The sequence below is a fragment of the Trachinotus anak genome, unplaced genomic scaffold (genome assembly GCF_046630095.1).
Source record: "Trachinotus anak isolate AG129_WGS33_773 ecotype Australia unplaced genomic scaffold, CSIRO_AGI_Tana_v1 ptg000011l, whole genome shotgun sequence".
Taxonomy (NCBI): Eukaryota; Metazoa; Chordata; class Actinopteri; order Carangiformes; family Carangidae; genus Trachinotus; species Trachinotus anak.
The window spans coordinates 26,646,935-26,661,120 of NW_027273862.1; the positions used below are offsets into that span (position 1 = coordinate 26,646,935).

At 42.8% G+C, this 14,186-nt stretch overlaps 1 protein-coding gene across 2 annotated transcripts in view; it reads left to right on the forward strand.

Moving 5' to 3' along the window:
• The first annotated feature begins 907 nt into the window (after nucleotides 1–907).
• lrp4 (low density lipoprotein receptor-related protein 4) overlaps nucleotides 908–14,186 on the forward strand; it is a 120,516-nt gene continuing 107,237 nt past the window's right edge. For both annotated transcript variants that reach the window (XM_071489450.1, XM_071489451.1), the window contains exon 1: nucleotides 908–1,249. In XM_071489450.1, the coding sequence (XP_071345551.1) occupies nucleotides 1,189–1,249 (61 nt within the window). In that variant the 5' untranslated portion in view covers nucleotides 908–1,188. The remainder of the gene's footprint in view (nucleotides 1,250–14,186) is intronic.

Genomic DNA, 14,186 nt, shown 5'->3' on the forward strand with positions numbered 1-14,186 from the left:
TGGTGAATTTATATGACATAATGCTCATTTTTAAACTCCTGGTATCACTATAATACTCCTATGAGTACATGCAGTGTGTTCTGTGACTTAATTGTGTTTAATACAATCATATTCCTTTAGCATTTTGCACTGAGTGTGTATTATAGTTAATACTGACTTTATGTTGACTTTTTGGACCTAACTGCATGTATGAACTTGTTGTGTACTTATATAACCCCTATAGGAACCTTTTTAGAGTTCTAAGAAAAGACTTTTGGAATTAATTGCGTTTTAATATAGACTAACCACAATATCCCTCCAGTGGCGCTTTGTAAAACGTTGGTACTGAATAATGACAGTGTAATAACCTCATCTCAGTCCACCGCACTGCAGAAACCGCTGCTCTGTCATTTGCCTCCACTGACATAAGTGACAAAGAGAGGCTTTCCCACTCTCCTCCTCCTCTTTAACCCACGTTGTGTGAGAAAGAGGCAGAACGGGAGAGGAGGGGAGAGAGAGAGAGAGAGAGAGAGAGAGAGAGAAAACTTTTTCCGTGTTGTGAGGAAAAAGGCACAAACAGCCTATAAGCTGTCTGACCTTGTCTTTGATTTGCTGACCACAAGCCCCCTTTTAAAAAGACATTGTAACTTAAGAAATGACACAACCAGAGCAGGGATTTTGGACGAGACCATTTGTTGAGAGATAGGGGCGTACATAGACATGGGGAGAAGTAAAACGTATAAAAACAGCTAATTGAGAATATTTATAATCTGTTTACTATTTTGCAAAGTGTAATACGATAACGATTTGTCACCTCCGCTAACTCACACCAATTTTAGCTTTTAAAAAATCCGCGATAGACACATTCTTCCCCCCTTTGCTGGTGTTTGGTACAGTCCACAGCTTCTTTTGGTCGCCACCGCGTCGGTAACTGGAGCACAACATGTTGGAGAGCGTCGCCGCGCTGCTCCCCCCAGAGTTAACTTTCTAATCCCGGCTCTGTCGCGTTATCACACACAAGAGGAGGAGGCGGAGGAGGCCGGGGAGAGAAAGGGGGCTGAAAAGTCAGTCATGGTATGAAGTTAGCGTCCAAAGCCGGAGCATCTCCTCGTAGCAGAAGCCCGTTGATATTTAACTGAGAGGAGAAGAAGAGGGGGGGGGAAAGGGAAGAGGGAAGCCCGGAGAAGAGAGAGAAAAGCGGGGTACAAGATGCAGCTGGCCGCGGTGTTGTGGGGAGCCCTGGTAACTTTACTGCTCAACCAGACTTCAGGTAAGAAAACGTCCGTTTAGAAACGCTACAGGGTGGACTTTAAACTGCAGGAGAAGAAGTGGACGGAGGTGTTTTTGCACCGCCGGTGTTTGGTAGTAGTGTGTGTGTGTGTGTGTGTGTGTGTGTGTGTGTTTTATTCCCTCCTTATCAGCTCTGTGGTGTTTTGACTCGCACATTCAGACATCTGCACTCAGCAGCCAAGTTTCCCCCTTATTAGAGAGCGCAATTTAGGTGGCTAAAATAGAAAGTCTAGTGGAAAATGTGTGTGAGTGTGCGTGTTCATGCTTTTTTTTTTTTTTTTTTTTTAAATCTTGTTTGACAACATGCTTGTGCAAGTGTTGAAGCCGGTGCTCCGAGCTCTCGGATCTGCAGAAGTTCATCCTATTTTATTCATTTAACTTCTGAAAACGCTTTTGCACTATGTTCCACACTTATCCCGTGTGTCAGCTATACGAGCTGTTGGAAGTACATGGCTATTATGCGTTGCAGTGCACTGAGTTGCGATCATATAGGTTTATGGAAGCCTTTGTCAGTGGTTTCTGGTGTTACATGAAGGTTAGGCTGCATGTATCTGCCTGATGTCCTGTCACATCTCCAGCCTGACGCAGATTGCCATCAGCCCTGACTGATGTGGGAATTAAAACCCTGAATCTCAGATCAGTTTTCAATCAGCTGTTTTAACATCAGTTGTTTGTAAGAGAATATGTGATGGATTGTGTGCTTTTGCATTCTTTATAAGCAGGTAGAAAGTTTGTTTTTAAAAGAAATCATTTCTGCTTGTCTCTCTCATGCAGATCATTCATCGACTTAAAGTAAAACTAAATCCTTGGGATATGACAACGGTGCTGGTGGATGCAGCCCTCATTCTTATGTTCAGTTTAAAATAACCAAGCACGCTGCCCTGTGCTGTGATTGCAGGTGAACTGGGTTGTTTATCTACGATAACCTACATCCTGTGTCCCCCTCCAACAGCACTTGTAATAGGTCTGAGTGATTTCCACCACCCCCTTCCTATGTTTTCTCTAACACCTTGTATTTACAACATGTTAGAACAGCCGCTGGAATGCAGGGACCCTACTGAAGCTATTTCTAAACACACACAGCCACACACTGGGCTGAGCGTCATACACACACACACACACACACACACACACACACACACACAGTCTCGCACACACTTTGGTGCCGTGCCCTATGACATGACATGAAAAGGTTTACCTGACAGGATAAGGAAAAATTACATCTGTAATTGGCTGGTTGGACCTGAAAAGGAGCTTGCTGTAATTGTGACATCTCCTAAATGTCACCAGGATACTGTCTCCAAAATGTCAGCCAGATAAGGTTCAATATCCCAATTGAAAACAAAAGCCCCCCCTGGATGATCCACATCCTATTTATAGCTGGGTCTTTCATCCTTTCAGATGTAGTTATCAATGTTTTCCCCTGCCTCCCGTCTTTATCTGGGGCGGGAAGGGGGGTGGGAGGGTGCTGCTCGTTTGATTATGGACTTCTTCTGTCATAAAGCAATTAAGTCTGCAGGGCCTGTATCATGTCTTAAACACACCGTTGTCTGTTGTGCGTGAGTGTGACATGCTGCTATTGACATTTTTCATTGTGGCACCCAACATATACCTGAATTGATGCTTTGTAAAGCCAGTGCCTTTTTTCTGGGGAGGGGGGGCAAAGCTGCTGATGGATGGTATTTAATTCAGATTTTCAAATCAAGATCTTTAAGTTCAATCATTCTCATGCCAGAGACTTTAAATACAACATTTTCCCCCTCAGAGGTTTATTTTTGTCAGGATGGAAAAGCCTCTGAAATAGCATTTAAACCCTCATGTGACACTGACAGTCAGACTAGCGCTAATGATATTATTTTAGGGGTAGCAGCTCAAACACAAGATCTCATCCCACAGCTATCCAGTGGTTGGGAAATTCCAGGATACATAAAAACCAACATAGATAAATATATCTTTAAACAATTAATTGACTAAATGAAAAGCAAAGATGGAATTCTAGTGGGTCAAGACTTGAAATGTTCATTAAATTGGCCACAGATATTGGCCTAACCTTGACATATTGTACTGTTGTATTTCAAAATATACATTATGGGATTCATGGAAAGATGAATAACATGGTAAAGGCTATAATTTCTAAGCTCTGTACAGTAAATGGCATTAGAAATGCCAGCCGTTGGTCCCAGCAGACAGTAGATGACCCAGGGCTACAATTTATTAGTCTGACTGTGTGTGTGTGTGTGTGTGTGTGTGTGTGTGTGTGTGTGTCTGAGAGAAAGAGTCCAACGTGTGTGAGGTCAAGATGCCTCCTCAGCTAAGTCTAGTGGCCTTGCAGTAATGGGCTGAGTTGGACTAATGGCGTGTTGGGGAGTGTGTTACACAGTTTAATGATGTGCTCTGGGACAGCACGGCCCCTCACCCCACTCCAGTGATTCTCACTGAACCCTCCTCATTTACTAATCAACTATTGATTGGACTCACAGGTCGACCCTGAAGCTCTGGTGTTTGTTTCACTGAAGGCATGGCTGCACGCTAAATCATATTTGTATTTATAGAAAAGTGTCACTGACAGATCTAAATCCATAATCCTATGGGCCGGGAAGACATTTTCAACTTACACGATGATCCCTCTCCTGCAGAACTGAGCAGGACTAAACTGAGACAGTGCTGCGGTATGAATCTGACAGCTGGGCAACTATCCAAAAAAAACTCCTTCCTTGAATGAGGCTGGTTGGTTTTATCTGCTGCAGCCAAACAAAGACGAAGGAGGAAAGAAAAGGGGACGATGACAGTAAAATACAATGAGACGGGGTGGGCTGCAACATGTCATTATTCTCATCAAAAAAAGTCAGTTGTGGTTTCCCAGAACTCAAAGCTACGTCTCCAAATTGCTTGTTCTGTCCTAATAAAAGCCTCACACCCAAAGCTATTCAATTTAAAATGATATGAAACAGAAAAGGCAACACATCCTCACATCTGAGAAATAGAGCGTGGCCAACTTTTGACATTTTTACCTAAGCTTTATGGCTTAAATGAGTTTGCAGCAGTGCGTTTTAGTGCAGGTGGTCTTCCTCACCTGAGATAAAGAGTTCCTTTGCCAATACATTGTTCCTGCTATATACATTTTACAGCGGCAGCCCGCTGGGTACAACAAAACCCTTCGTAGTCGGACCGGCAATCAGCAGCACCAGAACAAATCCCACCGCATCAGTGGGCTGCTGGACCGTCAGAAAATCCATAAAGTTTTTACCGCCCCAGTCCATCTCCTCACTGGCCCTCCTGTGTGCCTGTCATTTGGGGTGCGTGTGAGAACCAGACACTTCACCAACTTGAAACTCGGGCACAAACCCCACGCCCCTCTCTCTTGACAAACTGCTAACAGCAAAAATGTAGTAAACTCTCTAAATAAAACGTAAACCTTAATTCGCCTTAATTCAATTCAAGAACCTTTATTTGTCCTAAGATGGCAAAGTAAAGGGTACATAGAGTAGACATTAAAAACACACAAAGTACACAAAAAAAAACATACAAGACAAACTATACATGTATAGAGAAACAATGCTAATGACATGAAGAAACATCAGTGCAAAAAAAAAGAATCAACAATGATGCAAAACAAAACCTGTGATGTTATAATGAGAACAAAAATGACATAGGAGAATATCATTACTAGTGCAAATAAATAACTGTATACATAAATGACTGACTGTTTGAAAATTTAGATCGAAATTGGCTGTATGAGAGATAGTATTTTATTGCACTAAAACTATCTTACATATATACACTATAGGTGCATATTGGCATATTTGGCATATGAGGGAAAATAGCAGAGCAAATGTCATATTTTAATGAGTATGGCTGTTGTCTAGGTTTCCGTCTAGTGATAATGGCAAGTCAAGTCACGTCTGAAAAACAATTTTGTGTTTAAGGAAGATGTTTACAAAGTTTTTTTAGCTCTCTAATCAGATAATCATTTCAGTGGTAAATAGAAAAAACGAAAGAAAAACAAAAGAAGCAAAAAAGAAAAAAATTAGCTGTAAGATGGGCGTACAGTACAAGCTGAGAGGTGAGGAAAGAGCGTGTTGAAAAGAGGAGGTGGGGAGTTTGGCCTTGTGCTCGCTCTGCTGGCTGCCCTGCTCTGTGGTTCAGGTTGCTGCCGGTCTCTGTGCCCTTCCCTGCTGCTTGCATCCCCTCGTTGGATTGATTAGTCCCCTGACATTGCCCTCCTCATCCTGGACTTAAACACACACACACACACTCTCAGTCTCACTAGTGGCCTTTTCAGAGAACCTGCAGGCGTGGTTTGTGCGTACCCAGCAAGCGTTACAACAGCAAATTTATGATTTTGTCTTGCAAAATAGCTCCAACGCCACATTTGATGAAGTGTCCTCAGAGTAATTGTTTTGGTATTAATGGTGTTTAATGTTGATATTACAGAATAACTCAGCCTCCAGACAGATTTATTGCTCGATGTGAGTTGTTTTTGGTACAGATTCCACTCTGCAGGCGACGATACTTTCCCTGACAGGAGAAGCCTGTTTTGGAGGATGTGGCCGCGGCTCACGTCTATGTAACGGGACTCCTTTGTCTTTACTCCTGGCAAGGTTTGACTGTTTTGGCATGCATGCACATTCACCCTCCATTCTGGTGGCTTCCTTGTCGAGGCTGAAGCTCAGAGGAAGAGGAGGGTTTCAGTCCTGGTTTTGAGACTGAAGCTGTTGTGTTGGAGGAGTTTATGTGACTTTTGAGGCCTGACTGAATGTGTGTGTGTGTGTGTGTGTGTGTGTGTGCCCTCCTCTGGTCTAGCTGGTTGGGTTGGTGTCGGCCAAGCTTTTGCTTTCACCAGGGGAAGGCAGAGTGGGCCACCCGATACCCCCACTGTGCTTTGTGTCTCTCTGCTGAGAGGATGGAATTGCACCTCCAAGGTAGCACTGGAGGTATGGATAAATGTCAGACCTCATACCAACCCCCACCCGTCCCACTCCTCTACTCATGTTCCTCCACCTTCCTATAAATCACCTGACTCTCTCCCTGCGAGGCCGGCCTCCTCTGTGAGAGCCCCGGGGGTCTCTCGTCTTTGGGGTCGTTTCTGATTTCAGAACATGATGCCCTGGCCCTGGGGCCCGTTTCAATTATGTTCACAACACTAATATATGTCACAGATGTCAGGTCTGAGAGCACAGGAACAAGCAAACAAAGTCAACCACTGGCAGTCCCTCAGTGCGTGAACAGTGGATGGAGCTGGTAGAAATCACTGTCAGGATATTTGATTGTGTTCTGCTGTTTCTGCTGCTCCTTTCACTGCCCACAGTGAGAGTGCCACCTATGAGAGTTTGTTTATGTAAATGACCTGATAATTGAGGGAATTTAAAGTGCTCTTCAGCTTCTTGATCTTCTTGACCAAATGGAAAGCCAAAATAATCAAAATGCATTTTAACATCTGGCCAGGGACAAAGGATGAAAATTAACCTTGCAGGCTAACTCTGGCCCATTTACAGTTTTTCTGTTGATCATCATTTCGAATCGAGCAACTGTGGTGGTTTGAGCCTCACCTCCTCCTGTCCACATGGTGAAATTGCTGCCATTGGTGGAGCAATTTAACCTCATCTTCTTTAAAAGATATTAGTATTATTAGTATTGTTAGTATTACAGCAATGTTAGTTTCAGTCTAATAAAAAAGTCCCAAAGAAAGATTCCTGACAAATACTGTTCCCCAGAATCTGGGCGCAGTTGCACAAAATAGTTAAGATTTCTCCTCATGTTAGTCTTGTACTTGAGGAATCTCTTCAAGTCAGTTAAACTGTTGTGCAAAAGACCTTAGCGACCAATGCAAGTTAAAAAACTAAAGGTACCACTGGCTGAGTTTATGGGGATAAATGAAGAAAATGAATGCATCCCAAGAACAGTGTGGATGAAGGAGGAATGAGGAATTTATTTGACATTACAGGTTTGACTGGCAGTCAGTTTATGATTTGTCCGACCGTCTAGAGTTGGATCCTTCTACTTTCTACAGCTTAATGATTCCTCTGCAGTTTTATGCCATCTGATCTTTCCAGTCAGGTGTAGTGCAGGTATTTCATGTCCACAGATCAGCGGGGTGCCAGGTCACACACCAAGTTTCAATGCTCTTACCGTCTGCTGAACACTGTGGCCCCATGAGGACGAGATAGCAGTGCGCTTCTTAGATGTTACCAGCTCCCCAAAAGTGATAACAGATATAACGGTAGAATTTTACTGCTGTCAAATCTCTTTCACTGCTGCAAATGTCTCAACTTTTCTCCTTAACTAAAGAAACATTTTAAGAGATTCTGTGCAACACCCTTACAGAGAAATAAAACCTTGAGTGTCATACTTAAGTAGAAAAGATGCCTGAGTCTGAAACCTCAGGTTGCACAACAGACACGTCTGCAGGCTACAAGATGTTTAAATGACATCATCAGTACATCAAACATACTGTGAAACTGTGTCTGCTGCCTTTGAAAGTTTTGTGACAGGAATTTAGGTCACGTCACCGCAGAGGTTTGGTATTGAAAGGGACGTTTGTCATTTTTCAGGCCACGTAGAATGAATCTGAGTTCCTCGGGGGTTGCAGATTATTGGAGACTGTAATAAACTGTGGTTGTCCGTCTCAGTGGGGGTCTGCTGTAAAGGACAGAAAGATAAGCAGGGTTGGAGACTCACTGTCTGAGCACAACCACGGGAGGGGGGGTAGGGAACACAAAGACATTTTGAAGGACACACACACGTACAGATCCATAGTAACTTAATTCTTCAGTGGCTTCTCTCCTCCCTCTCTCCCTTGCTGTGACTTTGCATGGACGTTGATCAAATTCTGGCAAATTTGGAAGAAGACATTGGTGTCAAATGATTGAAGCTTCAGCAGATTGTTGTGATGAAAGGCCTCTTTCCCATCCCTGAATGTGTTTTCATCCATGCATTAAAAATAAGCCCCTTATTCTTGTGTATCGTCTCGCCTCTGCACAGACAAAAAGAAGACATTTGTCTGATGCCAGTGGCTGTATGGGTTCAGTCTTTGCTGATGGGCGGGAGGGAATTTGTGCAGCCATATTTCCAGCGTGTCTAATGGGTTAAACTGCACAGAGGGCCACACACACACACAAACGTATGGTTTGGAGATGACTTTTGTCTCTATACAAGAGAAACATCTGAACAATTTTTCAGTGGAGGACAGTTGTCCCGTTGTCATTTTTTTAGGCAGGGGTGTCCAGTCAATCTTGGGAATGAATGGCCAGTTGAAAGTTTTATGCTTGAAAAGACGGCAGTTAATCATTAATATCTCTCTGTGGGATGATCACTGGGATTTGTTATTGAAGCAGTCAGATAGTGAATTTGATAATCAAAATTTTATTTATATTTTTTATTTGTCAAAACTGTGAGTGAACACACAGAGGAAAGCTTTTAGAAAAGTTAGGAATACAGTGATACTCTACTGTGTTATTGTTAACAAAGCTAGTTCTGGTTTTGGTGTCTTTATTTATTGACAATAAGAAAAATATAGAAAAACTCCAGTCTTATCATTAAATGCTTTTTCATTCAAACACCTAAAAGAAAGCAGCACTTGCCTAATCTGTTAGCATGGGTGACTGTTTACATTTTTGTCCTTCTCCCGCCATGTAGCAAGAAAACAGATTGGGTGAGAGTTCAGGATATAAATAACTACAGTGACAGACAGGCTTCTCTCCGAACTGAACATGGCCCCATTCACTACGCCGAGGTCATGGACTAAGTGTGTGTGTGTGTGTGTGTGTGTGTGTGTGTGTGTGTGCGCATACATACTTTCTACTACACTGCATTGAAGCTCACAAACAGGCTCTATGCAGCTTCATGGAAAGAGGGAGATGAGGATCTTTCTGTTAATTGATTTTAATTGATTTTTCTCCCCCACAAGATTAAGTCTTCAGCCCAAAAACTCTGAAACCCTGAAGAGCATCCGGTATGGCGCATATTTTCTGCCCATTTCTGCCTGTAAAGTTTGACAATCACGGAAGAAAAGACATTAAAACACTCACAGAAATGTTTCAGAACATTCATGCTACATAACTGAATAACTACTCCTAAGTTCCAAACGATCGTTGCTTCACTAAAAAATAATAACCGTTACTTTAGGTGGTGCTTCTGTGTTACATGGAGGTGACTGCGGAACATTTGAATCCGCTGGCGCCAGAGTAAGCTGCAAATGTCTCAGAGTTAACTTTTAAGCCTACAGGAGGTAAACATTTGATATTTAAAAGACAGTGGAAAATCTCAGCTTTTTGTTTTCCAGATATGTTTTAGTTTTTTTGCCACACAGCTGCCTTCCTTCATTCTCATGTGGGATTTTTTTTCCGCTCTCCTGATCATAATCTCTGCTTCTCTGCTGAGCACCTTTAAACTCTTCCATGTTGCTTATGCCCCCCCACACCCGTTCACAAATGGGGGTCCTGCAGATGGGGGCCTACAGCTATCTCATAGATCACTTCTAAAAGGTGCCAAACAGCCTGTTCAGGCACATGTTTCAGAACACACACACGCACACACACACTCTCACAGCTTCCATCTTAAGCTTCAGATAAGATTAGACTGTGATATGATTTGACTGAGACCCCCCACACTCTCTCCCCAACACACGCTGGTGAGTGTTAAATCCTGTCATCCAACTCTATGTGTGCATTTACACTATCAGCTACCTAATGGACTTCAGGTGGAGTTTAAAGGCCTGATGGATCTATGTAGAGAAAAATAAAAACAAACTTTGTAGTTTTCCTGTGATTAATATAGCTACATTGTGTACATGGATCATTATTTTCAGTTTTTGTAGCTCAAAAGTAAAAATTAAAAATTTGCTGATTACCAGATTCTCTGTGTAAAGTTTGGTAAAATCTATACAAAATAAAAGCACTTCCAGTATCCTTACATATTATGACTGTAGTATAGTATATTTGAGATAAATAAAGCTTAGATCACCTTAGCTGTTATTGATTCCAACATCATTGGAGTAAGAGAAATAGGAAGCTTTGATTAGAGGTGATCAACTTCATTTTCATTTAGCACCTGAAGGGCAGAACTGTGTTTATGAACTGAATAACACTGATTGCTACAACAGGAGCTAAAGAAATCTGATCAGTTGTTAACGGCTGATGACGTGATTGGGTTTATTATTGTCCCAACATTTTCATCCATCTCATGCTTAGCTGCTGTCCACATACCAGCTGACACTGGTGTGTTGCTCAGCTCTGAAGGAAAACAGCTGAACGGACTCGGGTGACTTTTTGATTGTGTATCAGTGTTTCAGCCTTTCCGTCCCACACTTCCCTCAGTCCCTACAACTGCAGCGAAGCACCTGCTACGTATCTGATGTCCTTCTAGTTGTTGAAACCAGTAGGAGGCACGCTACTGCAACGATGGAATTAAAAACATGTCCAAAGTCATGTCAGACACACTCATAAAAACCTGCTTTAATGTGACACAGTTACTTCCAAAGGCTGAAGTGTCTGTTAAAAGTTTGGCAATGAAGACTAAAGTGTGAGAAACAATAGCTACCTGCTTGGTTTGGTTTTTATCTGTTAGAAAACAATATATACTCAATAGAAATATACGCAATCAAACAATCTGAGGCTGCTGCTCTTATTTCATTTATCAAGTAATCTATTGATTATTCTATTTTATTCAAGCAATTAGTCGTTGCCATTATTTAAAAAAAAACCAAAACAAAACAAAACAAAAAAACAGAAACCCACAACAAACAACAGGGATTCAGTAGCGTATGTGTCCACAAAGACACAAATACATACTGATGATCATATCCACAGCTGAAGAGACGATTACCAATCGCTCATGTCCATGCTGATTTTGAAGCAATCATATATTTATTGGGCGGTGGGGCATGATGTGTTTATAAAGTGTAATAACATCCTGAATGATCTGCTTTAGCAAACCACTATTAATTAGCCAAATATGTGTTTCATATTTCAAACTAAAATAGGATATGAAACCACCTAAAACCTGTTCCCTCCTGAGTATTTCCTGTTTGTCACAGGGTTCCCAGCTGCCACTCAGCTTTGTCTCGTTGCTGCTCTTATGTGCAGCTGTGAAGTCACATTTTTGCTCCCCACTAAACAAAACTGGGATCTATCCGTATGTAACACAATCTAGATCCCATGCATATAACATAATCTATTTAGCACCATAGCTGCTGTGTCTCTGGTACAGTAAAGGGACATACCATACTATGGGTAACTAATTGCTAGCTAGCCAAAACCTGAGGTGTACAATCAGCCCACTTTGACTTTCTTGCTATAATTATCTCCAAGTGTGGCTCATGTACACACACTATACACACACACACACACACACACACACACTGTGGTAGCTGAGACTTCCTTGGGGCATGTATGACCTCAGAGTGTCTTTGCCCTTCTTGAGTGACATCGCTCAAAGTTGTCCCTCGATACTGACGCACAGTGATGTCACCTGAAAGTGTGAGAGCTGAAACCTGACCCTGGGCACTCCTACACAATGCTTCACCTGAGAGAGTGCGCTCGCCTCACAGCCAATCGTGAAGGTGAAGCACTGTACCTGTGTAATTCATACTCTGTGTTATGGAGTAGTTGTTCCACATCTTTGTTCTTTGTCATATGTCTTCATGCTTATGCTTCTTCTTCACAGCCACCCCCCACCCCCCCTGTCACTCTTTTTTCTTCACCATTTTCTTTCAACGGACCCTCACCCTGCTGGCACTAACTCCGCCAGCCCTGTGATGAGGGAAATGGAGGTGGTAGCTGTGGAGGTGCTGAGGGTCTTTATTAAACAAACAGTAAAGGGCTTTGGAGGCCCCATTGAGGCCTGGAGCTTGGAATGGGGACGCGACTGAAAGCGCTGCACTCCCTAATGAACTCGAGTGGCCCATAGAAGCGGGGCCTTTTCACAGAAGCCAAGGAGGACAAAGTGTCAAAACAAGCCCAGCCCCTCTTCGTTCACAGGGGCTAAACGCCGCCTTTTGACTCCGTGGAGTGTGGGCATCTGAAGGGGAGGCCATGAGGAGAAAGCAGGGGGAGGCAGAATGTACTTGTTAAGACAATGGGCTCTTAAATCAAGCACCCCTCCTTGCCTCTCTTCTTCTCCTTAGCTCCTCTGCTCCCGCCTCCTTAACCCCCTTGTATCGCCTCGACTTCTAATTAGACCTACTCTTGCACAAGCAGTTGAATGCCCCATATATCGCAGGGGCCTCAAAGGAGAGGCTTTGGAGTTGCGTCTCTGTAGCAGTGTTGCCTGTATGAAAGGCCTTAGTATTCAGAGGAGAGCCCTGTTTGGGCTCCTCAAAGCTCTCAATCTGCCACTGGGGACTTGTGTACCATCATGTTCTTTCCGTTCGCTGCCGCTCCTCTCCCTTCTTCCCTCTTTCTAAGCCACTCCACCCCCTCCATTCCTTGCCTCTCCTTCTCTGTCCCACCCTCAGCCAAAACTCTTTCTTCTGTTTGTGACCCCTCCGTCGCTCCGCCATGCTTGGCTGCTTGCGGGGGCCGAGGCAGGAGCCGTGCACCGCCGGAGCCCGAGCAGCTTGCTGCCTCCCTCCTCTCAGTTGTTTAGCTATGGATGAAAAGCAGAGACAAATATGTCTGTGGTTCAAAGTCCATCCCAGCAATTACAGTGACTGATTAAAGAGTTGGCCTAAACAGGCAGCTATGTATAATACTACAACTCCCACTCAGTGTTTCATAACACCACCTTCAGAATAGAACTGAGCTCAGCGGGGCCTGATAAGGGCCCATGGCTGGCTGAGTCCACTGTTTACGGTGAAGTGATTAAGAGCTGGTGCCATGAAAGGGGCCACGATTGTTTTATGACCTGAGTTTATAATAAGCCCAGTAGACAGTGTTGTATTTCTTGACAAACAATACCCACAACCAAAAACTGCAAACGGTGAAAGTACAGTTGAGTAATAAATGACTAGACTAGAGCTGCAGCAGTGCAACATGCCTGCTCTTTTCTCCATTTCATCACATTTAGCATAATTTATTTGACAGGCCTGATAAAGTGAATGACAGTGGATGGGTTAGGATGGGAATTTGGCATTATTTGTGACATGATACATGAAAAACTGATTAATTAAAAAAAAGATACAAATCAATCAATAGCAAAGTCATCATCAATCACTGCCCTAAACTGAACAGAACATTGTCTTCTACACACAGTTTCCTCATGCTTGTGTTTATTGCCCTAAGTGGGAATGTATGGTGTATGTCTGTCATCTCTTGCCAAACAACCACATCAGTCTAACAGCACTGGAGCTCTGAGATGAACAAAAGCTGCATTGTTTGGCGTTGTTTATCTGCAAGGTTGCACTCAGATGTCTGATTTAACCTTGGACTTCCCTGTCATTATCACATGCACAAATGGTCTTAAATGCAGCGCTGTGATTACAGCAGGGGTCAGTTTCAAATTATGATGTAAACTTAAGGAATCTTTGCAGGATTGAGATTCTTCTGATCTCTTCAAAGGCATGCCGTAATTACTGTAGAGCCGCAACTTCAAAAAGTATGGAGCTGATTTAGCTGACCTCTTGTTGGAAAGATAACTCTTGCTTTCAGAATTGATTGATAAGTCTTGTATTTTTGCCGTTATGATTATTTTATATGCTGTAACTTTAATATCAGTGTTGTATTAATCTGCTACATTGTTGGAAAATGAAACCCAGAAAACAAATCCAAACAATGCAGGGAAAACAAAGAACGGCTAATATTGTTTTACCTTCTACTTTTGAATGTATTTGGAAAAGTCCTGGGGTTCAATGTCAGAATACAAGTGAGGGCAATTTTAAGAAGCCTTTAAAACATGAACAAGAAGTAGTGGGCCTGCTGGGAGCAAGAAAAGAGAAAGGAAAGGAAAAGAGGATGAATAATGAGTGATACAGTGCTACAGTG